The following is a 15,953-nucleotide window of genomic DNA, read 5'->3' on the forward strand; positions in this document are numbered from 1 at the left end:
TTACAGTTGCAACATCCTTGAAATGTTATTCTGTGCATGACTTCTTCAAGCCGATAAAATATAACAATTTCGACGGCGTGACAACGTTCAAACAAAATTTTAGCGTGATGGCTCGTTGAAATTTATTTGAACATTTTGCACATGCTTGACTTTGGTCCTTTGTTTCTTACAAAATAAAAATTACAAAGAAGAAATTACCCTTCCTACGTCATGTGCAATGTATATTGAACCTCTTTTTTGTTTGAGAAAATTGGGGAATTGATTTCTAGACGTTGACTGAATTGGAGTTTTGGTATTTCAATTAAGAATTTACGAGTATAGATCTTTGAACTTATTATGATATTTTGCGATGATCTTTTTGAGTTTGAAACTTCTGATCCTCGTTTTTATCGAAAATGATCATTACCCCACATTATAGCATGTTTAAGAAATAATGCTCATCAATTAGGTCATAGTTTAGGAATCGATGGTCCATTTTTGGCTTTTTGTTTAAGCATAAATTGAATAGACAAAAGGAGAAGGAGAAAGAAACTAGGCCGTGTGAAAAGGTTTGTGAATTGTGACACCAAATTACAAGGCAAAAAGAGCATGCAAGAAGTTGAGGTCAACAAAATCCTCCTACTACCATGTTCACTAACAAAATCTTATTAAATATTTCCCTTTTGTATGAATTAAATCATGATGAAAGGAGGAATGAATTTTATGGAATTTTCCTTGCTCCCTCAGTGGGCCTAATTACTTACTTAATTATGTTTAAGTGCGTGTCACCATCACCAACACCAACAAAGATTGACTAATTTTAGTCCAACTGGTCCTACCCTAGGACAGCCAGGGCCCTATAAAGTTCTAGAGAGTTAGTATATATTGACTTTTTTTAACCCTTACAACTCCATATTCAAGTGGCTAATTCACCATTCCAAGTGTTTGATCAATCCTTCAAATTTGTAACGCAATTGAGTTACTCATGTTTATTTTCCCACACTTTTCACTTGTTTAACCAAAACAAATGAGAGAAAATATAAACGCGAAATTATTTTCCCAAATAGTGTGTTTGAACCAGAAATTTCAAAGATTCATACTAAATTGGTAGAAATTCCCAACAAAACATTAGAAGATGATTAAAGATGCACTTACTGACTTACATGAGCATTACGAAGCTAATAAGTAACGAATTTTTAGAGTTGATTTGGGGTTACTTAAACTTCTCAAAAAAGTTTTTCATAGTTGTTTATTTTCACAGCGGAGCAGAAACAGTTTTTTAAAAAATGCATATCAACCCAAACTACTCATTTCAAGTAGTTTGCATGTAGTTATTTCAAATCTTCTGTCTAATGTTTTGTGCTGTATTTCTAATTAAATTAACCTAAATTCCGAGCTACTTAAAATCTGGTTATTATTTCAATAGTTTCCTTCCCTTTCTCCTCCACAATACATACACTAAGAAATATGAGCCATCCTTTTTTTTAGGTACATTGATATTTTTACATTAAAAGGAATGAGAGTTCGGTTAAGTCACACAGACAGTCTAATTTGGTATCGAATTCGCCATCTACGAGATTCGAACTTAAAACCTCTCACTTCCATGTGAAAAAAATATCATCAGACTGTAGTACTGAGTGTCAAATACGAGTCATCTTTGATACACACTAATACAAGAAGGAAAATTGCAATCTCGTATTGGAATAGATTTAAATTTGTTTTCCAAGTTCACGTGGCGGCGTCACAGATGAAATATGTAACGGGACCATCGACAAAGACGTTTGATGATCATTCATGTTGCATAATATTTAAAGTATTGAAGCCACAATTATAATTGTCGACGGTCTTCCACAAGCATCTCAATAAATATATAATCCGCGCAGTAGAGGTGGTCACCGGCCACCCCCAGTCCACAATCCATATATTGCGTTCATACTCTTATACAAAAATAACAGCAGCATGCATATATTTATAGAAAAACTAATGAAAATGGTTTGAAAACTTTGAATTTTAACGATAAGGATAAAATAAAGGGTAAAATGAATAGTATCAAAATTAATTTTTTAGTGTAAAAATTGAGATTTTTGGTTTTTATTAAAATAAACAGTACTGTGAGCTTTTCGTTAAAGTTCTCTATATTCATTTATAAATGTTATGCTTTCGTATTAAAGTCTCTCATTACCCAGTGAGGCTCCGCTTTAATTTATGGACACGTACTAGACATGCTTTTTTAGTTTTTTTTAGAACATTGATATTTTAACAATAATTATATGAGAGGAAGTTTAACTAAACTACATAATGGACAATTTAATTTGGTATTGAATTCGTCATTCAATAAATTCGAACTTAAGACATCTCACTTTTAAGTGAAGAAGATTATTACTAGACCGTAATATTGAGCGACTAGCCATGCCTTTTATGTGAGAGAAATTTATGTATGACAAGGGTGTTTTAGCCGTTAGATTTTTGTTCAAAAGAAGAAGAAGAAGATATAATGGTTAAACAACCTGAGCATATATACCTTATCTCATACTCCAAAACGCCTTAGAACTTTTGTTCCCAGTCATAAGTAGACGCCCTTTCTGTGTAGGGAGGGAATGAAAAAAAAAAATTAATGATATGGTTCGGTACAACAAGTGTTATATAATTGGTTGAAATTTTTTCAAATTTCCAACCACATATGTTATAACTTGGTGCACCAGGCCGTGTTTCTATCATTTAGAAAATCTCTCGGAGAAGAAGGAGGATTCTTTTCACTTCTAATCTCTCTCCCTTCATCTGCTCATATTTGAACGGTCATAGTTAAGTTAAGTCAACATCTTTTATTGATTTATTTATAGGGGCAATAAGATAAAAAGTAATGTGTGAGAGGAGGAAAGGGATGAAGATGAGAATGGGAGGGGAGAGAATCCTATTTCCTCGGAAAATGGATCTTGATCCTACACGTGTCGATTGATTTAGAGAACACATGGGCTTAACGAATTTTGCAGCCTTGTTTGAATTTCCGAGTCAAAGTGTTGGACGTGTAAACTAAACTGAGATTCAAAGTTGCAGACTCTCGTACTTTTCTTGCCCTTTCGTGATGGACCATACCTTATGACTCATGACATGGGAAAATTCTCTTTTTTTCTCTAAATATTTGGTGTCTTGTGTGCCACAAAACATACTGCTACTGGCTACAGCTCTCAAGTACAAACCGCAGGCTGCAAATCATCGGCTGACTTCGCAAAAAGCAGAAGAAAGAAAACACATTTATTAGGAAATCCCTATGGTTTTTGGAAAGCCAAACTTTTGTGTCACATTCTTTGACTCTCTCATCTGCCAAGACAGTATTGTCATGCACCCTTCTGTGAATGAGGACACCCACCCAAATGAATTGTGCCTTGTTCAAATCACATCACAAATACTCAATCGCTTGTTCAGTTGACTGGTCCGATCATTTAATATTAATAAGCACATTGATTATTGACATGTTATTCATATTATTGATACTGTTGAAACTTATATAGCAAGTAACTGACAACGTGATATTATCTAATTTGCTAATTTTACGGTATGACCCTAGTTGAATGCATTGGCATGCACATTTAAAAGTAAAAAAAATAATAAATAAAAAAAAATTAGGCATCACTTGAAAATTGCAACCAAGGGCTACATTTTTCTAGCTGTTAGTGTTTACAAAATGTTACACTACAGCAAGGTTAGATGGAACCCCCTAAATCTCTAGTCTTTTTACAACCCCCAATGGTAAAAATCCTAATTAAATCCATCCAAATTATCCTCTAAAAATTTGACAAAATTTGAAGAAATAATTCAATTCTTTCTATTCGATTTTTTCTTTCATGGGAAGGAAGCACATTTTACTCACTCTTACTCTGCAGACACAATGGAGTTTCCACCACTAGATATGTTGCCGGGGCTTTCATCGCAGAGAGCAAACGCCCTCTCCAAATTCGCCACAATGTCCGCCATCGTCGGCCTATCTTTCCCTTCCAAATTCACGCAATGCATTGCGGTATACGCCATCAGCTCAATCGCCTCCGATTCATTCACCTCCGGCGGCCCAACCCGCCTGTCCAAAACCCTCACCAACTCCCCGCTCATAATCGCCGGCACTGCGAAATCCACCACGCTTATAGGCGTCCCCTCGTTCTCCGCATCCTTAAATATCGCCCTCTTCCCCGTCAGAAGCTCCAATAGCACCACACCAAGTCCATAGACATCGCTCTTTGCTGTCAACAAGTTGAGTCCATAGTACTCCGGATCAATGTAGCCAACCGTCCCTGCCGCCTTCGTTGGCCTAAAATCCGCCTCTGAGTCCGGCCCCATCAACGACAACCCGAAATCAGACACCCTCGCGGTCCAAGTCGCGTCGAGCAAGATATTCGATGATTTGATATCTCGATGAATGATAGGCGGCACGGCGTAATTGTGCAGATACTCAATGCCTCTTGAAGCATCCAATGCAACCTTGATCCTCACTCTCCACGAATTCAACAAACTGCTACTCCTCTCCACATTGTTCTTGTCATGCAAGTGATCGAAAAGCGCACCGTTTTTCATGTACTCATATACCAAAAGCCTCTCATCCCTCTCTTCGCAATATCCGACAAGCCTCACGAGGTGCTTGTGATGAACTCTCGACAAGAACGCAACTTCCGAATCGAATGCGCTCTCCTTCTCCTGAAACTTCTTCATCTTCGAGGCGGTTTCGCCTCGCTTGATCGCAACTTCCCGGCCGTCTTGCAGTTTGCCCCTATATACAACTCCGAAGCTTCCGGAGCCAATCTTGTTCTCCATTGAGAAGTCATTCGTGGCGCCCGCGAGCTCGGACAGTGAAAACTCCTCCGCCCTGTCAGGATGCTTCGAGGATGTTCCGCTCCTCTGCCGCCGCATGATCCTCGAGCCCTGGCGGCGGATGGTGGACGATCTCGACGGAGGACTATTGTTTGACGTTGTCCCATTGCCATTGTTTGAGCTTGCAGCTCTAGTAATTGTCGGCTGAACTGAATTATGAATCTTCTTGTTCCCAAAACAACCGCCAATCCACAAACAATAAATAACTGTACAAATACCAGCAAATCCTCCGACAGAACCCACAATGGCAAACACCAATAAACCCGTAGTCAACGTCGCAGACCGCCGCGTTGACGTCTGTGGCGGTGTTGATGGCGGCGGCGGTAATGCTGGTGGGGGCACTGAAATTGGAGGAAAACAGCGGTTGCAAATGTTACCAGTACCAAAACAGAGCCTTTGAGACTGAGGGTAAATTCCACATTCACTGCAGGAGGAATTGACACAAGAACCGGGGAGAATTTCGGGCAATTCGAGCTCCACCCCTGATTCTGAACCGGAGAGAATGGGCCAGCCCGGACCCCAACAAACAATCGAAAAATTCCTGGTGGTTAATCCACATATGAAATCCGACCCAGAAGCTAAAATTTGAAAAGACACTCCATTTGTTTTGTTAGTTGAAAACTGGTCCATTCCTCCCCAGCAGACGACTGTTTGATTATGAGTTCTGATTGCGCAGCTGTGATTTCCTCCGAGTGACAGAGCGGAGTACTCAAAAGGCGAGCCGGAAGGGGCGTTCAATTGACCGCCGCCATTTCTTCCCCTGCATACCAGAAGCCCGGTGATGTTGATCCCGCACACATGCGAGTCGCCAGCTGTGATGGTCTCCATTGACATGTTTCCGAACCCGTGTTGTATTTCTTCCGCCATTGCAGTTGCTCTGCCCCAGCATCGAACCTGGAGGCTGGGTTTCAGAATTCCGCAAGAGAAGCCCGATCCAGATGAAATCGAGGAGAATTGGTCCGCCCTAGATGGCATTTTGGGCACGTCGTTGGGCCGCCAGCATTCTACGGTGTCTGTGTCGACGGTTCTGGCGCAGATATGGTCGTCGCCGACTGCGAGATTTTCTAACGGAACGGTTCTGTTGAAGTAAAGGCGTTTGGATTGGAAGGTGGACTTTTGGGAGGTGATGTTGTCCCAGCAGAGGAGGCTGTATCCGCCGGAGCGGATGCCGCAGAGTGAGGTTCGACCGCCGGAGATGGCTGAGAATGAGATGTTGGGCTCGACCTTGACGGTTTGGCCGCGGCGGTAGCAGACGATGCGCAGCCGCGGTTGGTCCGAAACGACACCACAGACGGTGCCGGTAGCGGATATTACAGCGAGGGTTGAGCCGGAGCCGAGGGCATGAGCTGGTGGTGGGATAACGGAGAAGAGGATGGCGGCGGTGATGATGATGAAGGTGGTGGTGGGGAGGGTGGAGAAGGGTAGTTTCGTCATAGAAAAGAGTGGGGACTGACGGCATGGGTGGTGGGTTGGCGTGATCTGGTGTGCTTCATTGGAGGCGCTCTTTTGGAGTCTGCATGTGCACAGACACGGAGGAAGAGAGAGAAAGAGAGGAGAGAGAGAGAGAGGAAGAGGGAGATATTCCAAGTAGATTTTGGAGAGTTCAGAAACTGTTAAAAGACTCTTGATGTTGTTTCGCAGCATTGATATATCCCATGACGGAAACATTATCCTAATATTTAATTCCTTTCTTTTCTTTTCTTTCTTGTTTTTTTATCCTTTTTTTGGTTGTTACTTTTTGAGGGGAGAGAAAATAACTGATAAATAAATTCTTGTGGTTTTTTTCAAATATACGTTACTATACAAGTATGATAGTCCAATGGTCGAAATTTTGTAATTCTGTTAAGATACGGGTGGTAAATTTGTATTTCGGTTCTGCTTAGTAGACGTTTCCGCGGCCGTAAATTACATTACAGCTTGGAACGAAAAGAAATTGTACCTTTTTGATACGTGGTGTTGTCAGACAAAATTTTAAAACTGAAAGAACTTACATTTTTTTAGATTTGGTGTTGTCAAACATTGAGAAGCAATATTCCGATAATTAGATGTTTTTTTTTGTTATAATGAGAATAATCGAACATTTAGCCTAACTTAATTTTACTGTACTTTTCCAACTACTCTCACAGATTGAGTTAATCCTATTCCTAACTGATAAAACATAAAATTAATCTTTGTAGGTGAATCGGTGATATAAGTTATAACAATTTTTTTTTCAAATAAAAACAAATATGATTTAACCAAGAAAAATAAACAAATCATGTGAATTTTTAATTTTTTTGTGAAGTTTTCTTTATGAAGGTGGGCGTCAAACAAGTGGACAAAATAAATCTGAATTACGCGCCTGAGAGGTGAAACACGTGCAATGTGCATGTTCCATGCAAAAAAAAGGTATTTCTGAAAAAGTGAAAAAAAAAATGTAAGAGAGGTAGTAGGTGGTGATTCTTTTTGACCAAAATCTAATAATCTATGGCTGGTGTCAGGTAATTTTAAATTTTAAATATAATTTTAAGGAGTATCCCAAATTCCTATCTTCAAAGCTAGCAAAAATTTATTATCCGAAAACAAAATAAAACTAACAAGAATTTGAAAATTCAAAATTGAAATTAGAAACATAATTAATGATTCAGTAACTATAAAAAAGAATTAGTAATTGGGTTAGAGGAAAGAGGAATACAACAAAAATAAGTTAGCCAACCAAAAAACAAAAAGAGGAAAAAAAAAAGATTTCTTTAGAAAATATAAAATAGTAGATACGTTATGTCATACAAAAATAAAGTTCTAGATACGTTATTGTTGTAAAAAAAAAAAGGTAAATTATTTTCCTAATTATTAAACAATAGATAAATTATTTTTGTAGCTACATTAGCTTTGTAAAAATTGAACAAGAGGTATATTATATGCAAATGGCATTTACCATAGTGGTGGAAAGGTGTTGAGCCTTACATGACAACGTGACTTCAAATCTCGTGACTAATCCAACAAAATCTATTTTTTGACAAAAAAAGAAGAATTAGTTTCCTCAAATTAAACAATGAGTAAATTAGTTTCGTAGATACATTAGTTTTGTTAATTAAACAATAAGTACATTTTTTTTTAGTACAACAATATATTTTACACTAAAGGAGGGGGAATTCGATTAAGCCACACACTGGGCAATTTAATTTAGTATCGAATTCGTCATTCACGAGATTCAAACCTAAGACCTCTCACTTACAATTGAAGTGGAATACCATCAGACCGTAGTACTGTGAGATAACAATAAGTACATTATTAGTTTCACAAACTTTATACGGAAGGTAAATTATTTAAAAAAAAATTATAGGTACATTATTTGTGTAATAAACGATTTAGTAGATAGACTATTTCATTAAAAAGTATACTTAAACTGAAAAATATTGTTTTTCTTTTCTTTTAAAAAGAGATATGTTGGTGACTTCTGCACTGCATTCTTCCTTTACGGGGGTCGAAAAGACTCACATATACATTGCAGCCTCTTCCTGACCATCATCGTGTGATCCACCAATGTTAGAAACTGAACCCAGGATGTATCGTGTAGAATATAGACATGAAATTCGTCTCTAAATTTTATGTAGTGAGGGAAACATAATGCACATGATCAATTACAACCAAATTAATTACAAATGTGAAAATCATAAAATTCTCATATAACATACAATGGATTTATCCGAATGGGGTAAATCGCCAAAATGGTCCCTGAGATTTGCATAACTCATCACTTTGGTCCTTGAAATTCAAAATCGATAAAAGTGGTCCCTGAGATTGTCCACCATCCATCATTTTGGTCATTCCGTTAAAAATTCCGTTAAGTGTCCCGGAGCTCTTGGCCGGAAGTTTAGGCAATTTTCAAAGTTTCGTAACTCAATCGTTTCTTAACCAAATTCGACCCATAATATATCAAAATGTAGATAGGAAAGTATAAAATAAGATTATACATATTTCAAAGCCCAATGGTTTCCAGAGATGGCCAGAAAATAGCCTCAAAGTTGACTGGTCCGAGTAAAAACTTGAAAACTCGCCGGAAACTGGGTAAACTTGAAACGTTCATAACTTCTTCAATACTCAACAAAATCAAGTGATTTAAAAACGAAAATCATACTTCTCGACGAGAAGAAGAGAATGGTACCTTTTTTGGTGGCTAACTCGCCTTGGTTTGGCCGGAAAACAGCTCGAAAGTTGATGTCTTGGTCTAGAGTTAGCCACTTTCGAGCCGTTTTCCGGCCAAACCATGATGAGTTAGCCATCGAAAAAGGTACGGCCAAACCATGGCGAGTTAGCCATCGAAAAAGGTACCATTATCTTTGTCTCATCGAGAAGTATGATTTTCGTTTTTGAATCACTTGATTTCGTTGAGTATTGAAGAAGTTATGAACGTTTAAAGTTTATCTAGTTTCCAACGAGTTTTCAAGTTTTCATTCGGACTAGTCAACTATGAGGCTATTTTCCGGCCATCTACGGCAACCATTAGGCTTTGAAATATTAAGTTTAAAGGGAACCATTTTGGCGATTTATCCTTTAGAATATTAGTGTTTTTTTATTAATAAAATCATTAATCCCCTTAAAATCCGAATAGAGAATAGGAGTATTTATGCATTTGAAAAGGTAGAATATGTAAAGTCTAAAATAATTATCAATTTATATGGAGTTTAGTCACTCAGTTTTATTTGAGTAAAAAAAAAAGTCAAATTTTATATCAAAAATATTAAGTTTAAAGGATTAAAATCATACTTTTAGAAAAATAAATTACCTGCAAAACAAAAGGAAATAAAAGTAAACTACCAGTAAAACAAAAAGAAATAAAAACGAAAGAGAAATTGGAACTTTTTGTAGGCTACAATATAGTCAAACACGCTTGATAGAGACCCCAGATAAAGGTGGAGGTCGTTTTTTCACTTTACAAATTTAACCAATATTTTCTTCCATCACCAAGAAAGTTTTCCTTCCTTTTTTCTTACTTAGGGTTTCCCATATGAAGGTTTCTATCTACCCAAATTCGACAAGTTTAATGTGAACAGGCAACTGAATTGAAGACCCGTGATTCGTGTTTTGGCTGCAAATATATTTAAAAATAAAAAGTTTGAACATAAAATGTTAATTAGGAAACAACCTAAGTATTACGAAAATAGAAAATTTTATTAAACATCATCTTTACACGTGAACATATAATATATCGAATATAAAAATATCCAATGGATGTAAACACGTAGTCAGATATTCAAAATAAAATGTAATTCGTTTCATTCGTGTTGTAATTTGATGGCATAAATAAGATATAAACTAATTAATCACCAAAGAAAAAGATGTAAGTTATGACAATTAATTAGTTAAATATTGCATTGTTCTTTTGAATCTTTGACAAATTATAAACCATTGAAGATGAAGATACAACGTTCTATTTTCTTGTCTGATCACATTTCCACGCTTTGACGTGTGAAATTGACGGAGTCTTCCCCTCACATAACCAAACAAATATAGGAGACTGACTTTTCATTACGTTGGTTCTGGGAGTGCTCTCAAGATCGTTGTGTGCATAATGCAAATTTTGTTAGAAAATGATAGGGCACGACAGGTTGTTAACTTACTAAAAACGCAGACATAATATTCCACAATTTAGGTTAGAAGTGCCTATAAATAAATCTCGTTTTTGCATAAGTGTGAGTTTGAACATGAGACCTACGCTTGTGCAAAATTATACATCGCTCTTGCTGGTAGTATATGTCAGTATATGAAGGTAAAAGAGTCCTACGGTGAAAGAAAAAATCTTGCACGGACTTATAAGAGTATAGTGGAACCTCAACTTTGTTCATTGTATCAGAATAGGTTGACCCATGTGTGAAATGCAATAGCCACAAGGGCTGCACGTCATCAAATTTGTATTGTCCACATGTTTGGCTTGAAAATTTATTATACATGAGGAGACGTGTAAGGATGTAAAGGTAAAAGAGTTTCACATCAGTGAAAGAAAAAACTTTGCAATAACTTATAAAAAATTGAGCTACTTCTTATATTACCAATTAATTTTACAATTGAACCTCAACTTTATTCACATGTTTGAATAATCTGCAGATTGATTATTTCTTCATCCACGATTATCCACAATATGATAAGCTACGCACCCTTCTAAAAAGGTTTAAGGGTGGTGGGTTTGCTTTCAGCGGAAGGTATGGGATCATGATTACCTATCAACTAAACAAATGAAATAAGGTAGCAAAAAGGTTCTTTGGAGTTTTGACCTAACAAAGAGTCTTGACCCGATATTTTTTGTTATTATTTATTAGATAAACTTAGGAATCTCCAAATGAACAGCTCAAAAGAGACTTGATTTATTAAAACACTAAAATTGGAAACAACTCAATAGCTTCATTAGAAACAACAGAGAGAAATAATAAGTAAAAAAATAGTGTGAACTGTGAAGGAAAGTTGTAGTGACTAGATAGTTGTCAAACAGTGTGAAATGGGAAGGGAGATAATTGAACAACAAATAAAATCTGGGCCCGATGATTAATTTCGTTATTATTATTATTTATAATCACAGTTGTTGAGCAAGATTAGGACATGGCTAATAGGTATATTTAAGTTAATCATGTTTTTTTTAAATATTACAATTATTCTCATAGACTTGCCAAAGAATTCCCATCTTGTTGAATCTTAGATTTACATTCAAACCTTGACCTAGAGGTTGTCAAGCAGTATACGGTAAAACATTGTTTTATTTTTAGATCATTGAAACCAAATACAAACAGTCCTTTAAATAGTGAAAACCTAAAGCAAACCCTAGACTAAAACAAGTAAGTAATTTAAAACTTAATGAGCAAGTGATTAATCCTTGGCCCGTAAGACAACTAATTTAAAAACTAATAATCTAAATTCCAACACCCCCCGTCAAACTCATGGCGGTACACGACATGGGTTTGCCAAAGTGATGAGGATGCAAGCTCCATTATACTATCTTCCGATGCCAATTCCAATACGAAATTCCATCGGTGCAAGTGCAAGATCCCAAATTCCAGTGCCAGTGCCAGTGCAAGATTCCAATGCTAGTGCCAGTACCAGTGCAAGATTCCAACCAATGCCAGTGCCAGTGCAAGATAAATACTAATGCCAGTGCAAACTTCCAATCCAAGTTCAAGCTACCATGCCCAATCATCTTTTCTAGATTCAGATTCCGAATCATTTGCAATATGCAAAACAGAAGGCACAACTGCTGCTACATGTGGTGGTTTATGTGGAAATCCATGTTTTTTAGATAACTCGGGACATTGGGATTTCCAATGCCCTTTCCCTTTACAATAAGAACACTCATCCATAGCAACACCAGTTTTATTACGAGGTCTCGGCCCAATTGCCGCAGCCAATGCTGAAGTGTTTGACAACGATGAAGAGAGCCTATGCGACTGCACACGGACTTCTTCGGCTTGTAACTCATTAAGAACAGAATCAACAGATGGAAGAGGAGTTCGATGTAGGATGGAGCTACGGAGTGTCTCGAACTCATCCCGAAGAGGCATTAGAAACTGAACAAGACGTTGTTCTTCTCTATATTGACAATAAAGCTCGACGATGCCAAGTCCTTTAGGTTCAGTCAATGCAAGTTGATCCCAAAGATTGGTCATTTCATTATAAAAAACTTGAATACTCTTATCACCCTGCTGGATTGCACGAATCTCCATTTCTAGTTGATACCTCTTAGCAAAATTGGCCTTGGTATACAACTTTGCTAAGTGATCCCAAACTTCCTTACATGTTGAGAACTTAGCAAGTTGCATTCCAATAGTCAAATCAACAGAATTATTAATCCAAGTAATAATCTTTGAATTATTCATCTCCCATGCAGCAAACAATTCAACATGATTCTCATCTTTGGGGTTATTTGGAATAGAAACCATTCCAGAAACATAGCCCCACAATCCTTTTCCAATCAAAAAATTCTTCATCACATAAGCCCAATACACATAATTATTTCCATTTAATTTCACACCAATGGCTTGTAGGGAATCATCCTTTGCAGATGCCATGACAACACTCCGTAAAAAAAATAAAATAATACCTGATAGCAAGCAGGCGATTTAGACAAACGGGTACTGGTGCAGACTGATGCAAGTTCAAGCCGATGCAGATTCAATGGGTGTGGGTGCGAGGGTTTCAAGGTTTATGCGCAGGAGGGATGACAGGCTGCGTGTCAAGCTGCAAGTCAAGTGATGCAAGTACGAACTCTAGAATACAAAGGTGCAGGGCGGCGAAGCGGTGTGCGGTGGTCCAGTTGGCTGCGATGATTGCAGCGATTCAAGCAGGTGAGAATTCAAGCCGGTGCAGGCAGGTTGCAGTCGGAAGCGTCCATATGGGTGCAGTGGTGCAGGGCGATCTGGTGCTGGTTCACGAATCATTCAGGCTGACGGCACCGAGACAGGTCCAGCGAACCTGCTCTTGATACCATGTCAAGCAGTATACGGTAAAACATTGTTTTATTTTTAGATCATTGAAACCAAATACAAACAGTCCTTTAAATAGTGAAAACCTAAAGCAAACCCTAGACTAAAACAAGTAAGTAATTTAAAACTTAATGAGCAAGTGATTAATCCTTGGCCCGCAAGACAACTAATTTAAAAACTAATAATCTAAATTCCAACAGAGGTGGCAAATCAATTAATTGAATTGTTAATTGATAGCCATTAAGACCCGTTTAATTTGATATTACTATAATATAAAGATGATATTGGTAGTGATTATGATGTTGTAAGGTGAAAACAAACTTAACGAGTACTTATTAATAATCTAAATAGTTAATTTGTCACCTGATAGGCTACAAGCCTTTAATGTATATAACATAATTTGAAGTATTGGAATTCTCTTTTTGCGAAAGTCCATTTCTATTTTCATACTATAATTGCGTTTCTTTTTTACTTTTCAGTTTATTTGGTGATTATACTTAGTGGATAAAAGATAAAAATTAAGTAAAAAGAGATAAATAGGGTCCCAACCGATATTTCATAGAACGGTAGTCTTGTCGAGAAAAAACACTCTTTGTACATAATTAATCATATAAACATAATGATAAAAATTTGGCCTTTTCGGGTGATGTACATTCTTATGTATTAGTTGTTTAATTAACGTGGTGATGATGAGGATGATGTGAAAGTTTGGGGTTTATAAGGACGGAGAAAAGTTGGTGATGAAACTCAGAATAAAGGTCGGGGCAGCACTGCAGGCATGTTATCAAGATTCATGTTGTCTGCGTTTGGCAAGTATAACATGGCGTGGCACCGAAATTTGTGGACTAAACATGTATTTACTTTATCGACGACACTGACGAGCGGTGACGACAATCCTTTTAAAAGTGTTGCATTATTTTCAAGGGATAGGATTCGATAACACATGTTTTTTACATATGTTTCTTCTTCTTTTTTTTGACTAATTTTGTAATGAATTTCAGCAATCTAAATCGTCGATTTTTTAGATCTTGTCTCAAACATTATGTTTACCAAAAATCAACCAAATTCGAAATCATACCGATGGATTATATTTAGTATTTCTTTGTAAAATCGTATTCGTCTATTTTCTTCACTACAATTGAATATCTTAATGATTTTGTATTTGTTTAATTTTTTTGTAAGAATGATCTATCAATGATGTACTAAAATCTTAAACGTTTGGATTGTTAAAATACATTACGAAATAGGCCCTCCAAAATGTTTGTCAAAAGCGTGTGTCCCAAATCCTAACCATATTTAAAAGCGGAGATTTGATTAAGTTATAATGATCAAGCAAGAACACATCAATCAAATAAGCTAAATCTGAAATATTGTCAACTATGAGTCTGAAAAGAGTTTTACTAAACCGTAATGTTAGTTGTAAAGTGTTGAATTTGAAATTAACATTGGGTTGGTACTATTTAAACACACAAAACTTACACGCTTACACTTGGTATTACAGTCTAATGATATTTATTTTCACTTGTAAGTGAGAGGTCTTAGGTTCGATTCTCACCAAAGATGAGTTTGAACTACATTATTGTTAGCCCATTATAAAGCTCATCCTCTCTCATTTATTGTAGATAATATCGTTTGTTAAAAATTAAAACAAAAAAATAAATAAAAAAAACCATTCACCTCTATTACGAGTTGTCTCAGCGTCATAAGTTTGTAGGTTCAGTAGGTTCATTAGCGCGATAGCCAAATTCAAGGGAAAAATGAACAGAAAATACTAACAGAAAAATACAAATAATCAAAGAGATCGAAAGGCTGCAATGGACTTAGGAAAGTGAACGACGCAGACCCGCATGTCGTATTGTCGTTGCTTTTGGTTACCGAGTTAACATTAGTGCCTAACATGATGTCGGATTGCTGGCTAATCCCCAATTAGCACATTAACAACGAAACAAACTAAAAAGAAGCTTATATATAAATGTCAGATGTGGCCATGAACTGGGTGTCCTTGTTGTGCCAGGTAATCTCAGATCAAGGTAGGGCAATGTGAAGATATGGTGAAGGCTTTTTTGGCGAATCAACTTCACCACTGTTTCCAGGCAGTTCTCTAGCGTAACCTGGATATATCGTTCTTCTTGTGACCTGATCACGTGATGATAGATATAAAATGATGATACACGACCCTGATTGTAAAGTAGAACCTCTTCTAGTTTTAACTATTCGAGTTGTGCTAGCAATAAACGCTCGATTAGCTGCTGGTTTAGGTTGGCCCAAACCCTTTTCCCTTGCCTTAAGTGATAAAAGAGATTAGCAGTTGGGCAGCAGTTGGGTCTATTCATGTTCCTTCTGGTGGGTACTACCGTACTAGGAGAGACTGTTTAGTCTCCATGCTAGGATTAGAGTTGCAAAAGGTCTGGTCATAAAGGAGGGTTGCCATCAGTTACACTAGGCTAGAAAATAGGACCACCTTGATTTTCTTCCTATGTATCATTTAATGTTAATTAACGTAAAATGCACATTAGCAACGTGATTCGGTTGGGATCCTTAGAATCTCTGAGCCGGCCCTGACTGAGAATTGAACCAAGTGATTCGAAACCCTTAACATGTATATTATTTATTGATAGTGTGTGACAGACATATCAGCAACAAATAAATCTCAATGCACGATGAGGAACG

The 15,953-nt window shown here is 37.0% G+C and overlaps 1 protein-coding gene across 1 annotated transcript; it reads right to left on the reverse strand.

Moving 5' to 3' along the window:
- Positions 1–3,589: 3,589 nt before the first annotated feature.
- On the reverse strand, positions 3,590–6,467 carry LOC126631411 (putative serine/threonine-protein kinase-like protein CCR3). The gene has a single exon (XM_050301548.1). It carries the CDS (start codon positions 6,268–6,270, stop codon positions 3,850–3,852), a length of 2,421 nt encoding a protein of 806 aa, XP_050157505.1. The 5' UTR covers positions 6,271–6,467; the 3' UTR covers positions 3,590–3,849.
- Between the last annotated feature and the right edge of the window lie 9,486 nt (positions 6,468–15,953).

Source organism: Malus sylvestris, chromosome 1 (genome assembly GCF_916048215.2).
Source record: "Malus sylvestris chromosome 1, drMalSylv7.2, whole genome shotgun sequence".
NCBI classification, from domain to species: domain Eukaryota; kingdom Viridiplantae; phylum Streptophyta; class Magnoliopsida; order Rosales; family Rosaceae; genus Malus; species Malus sylvestris.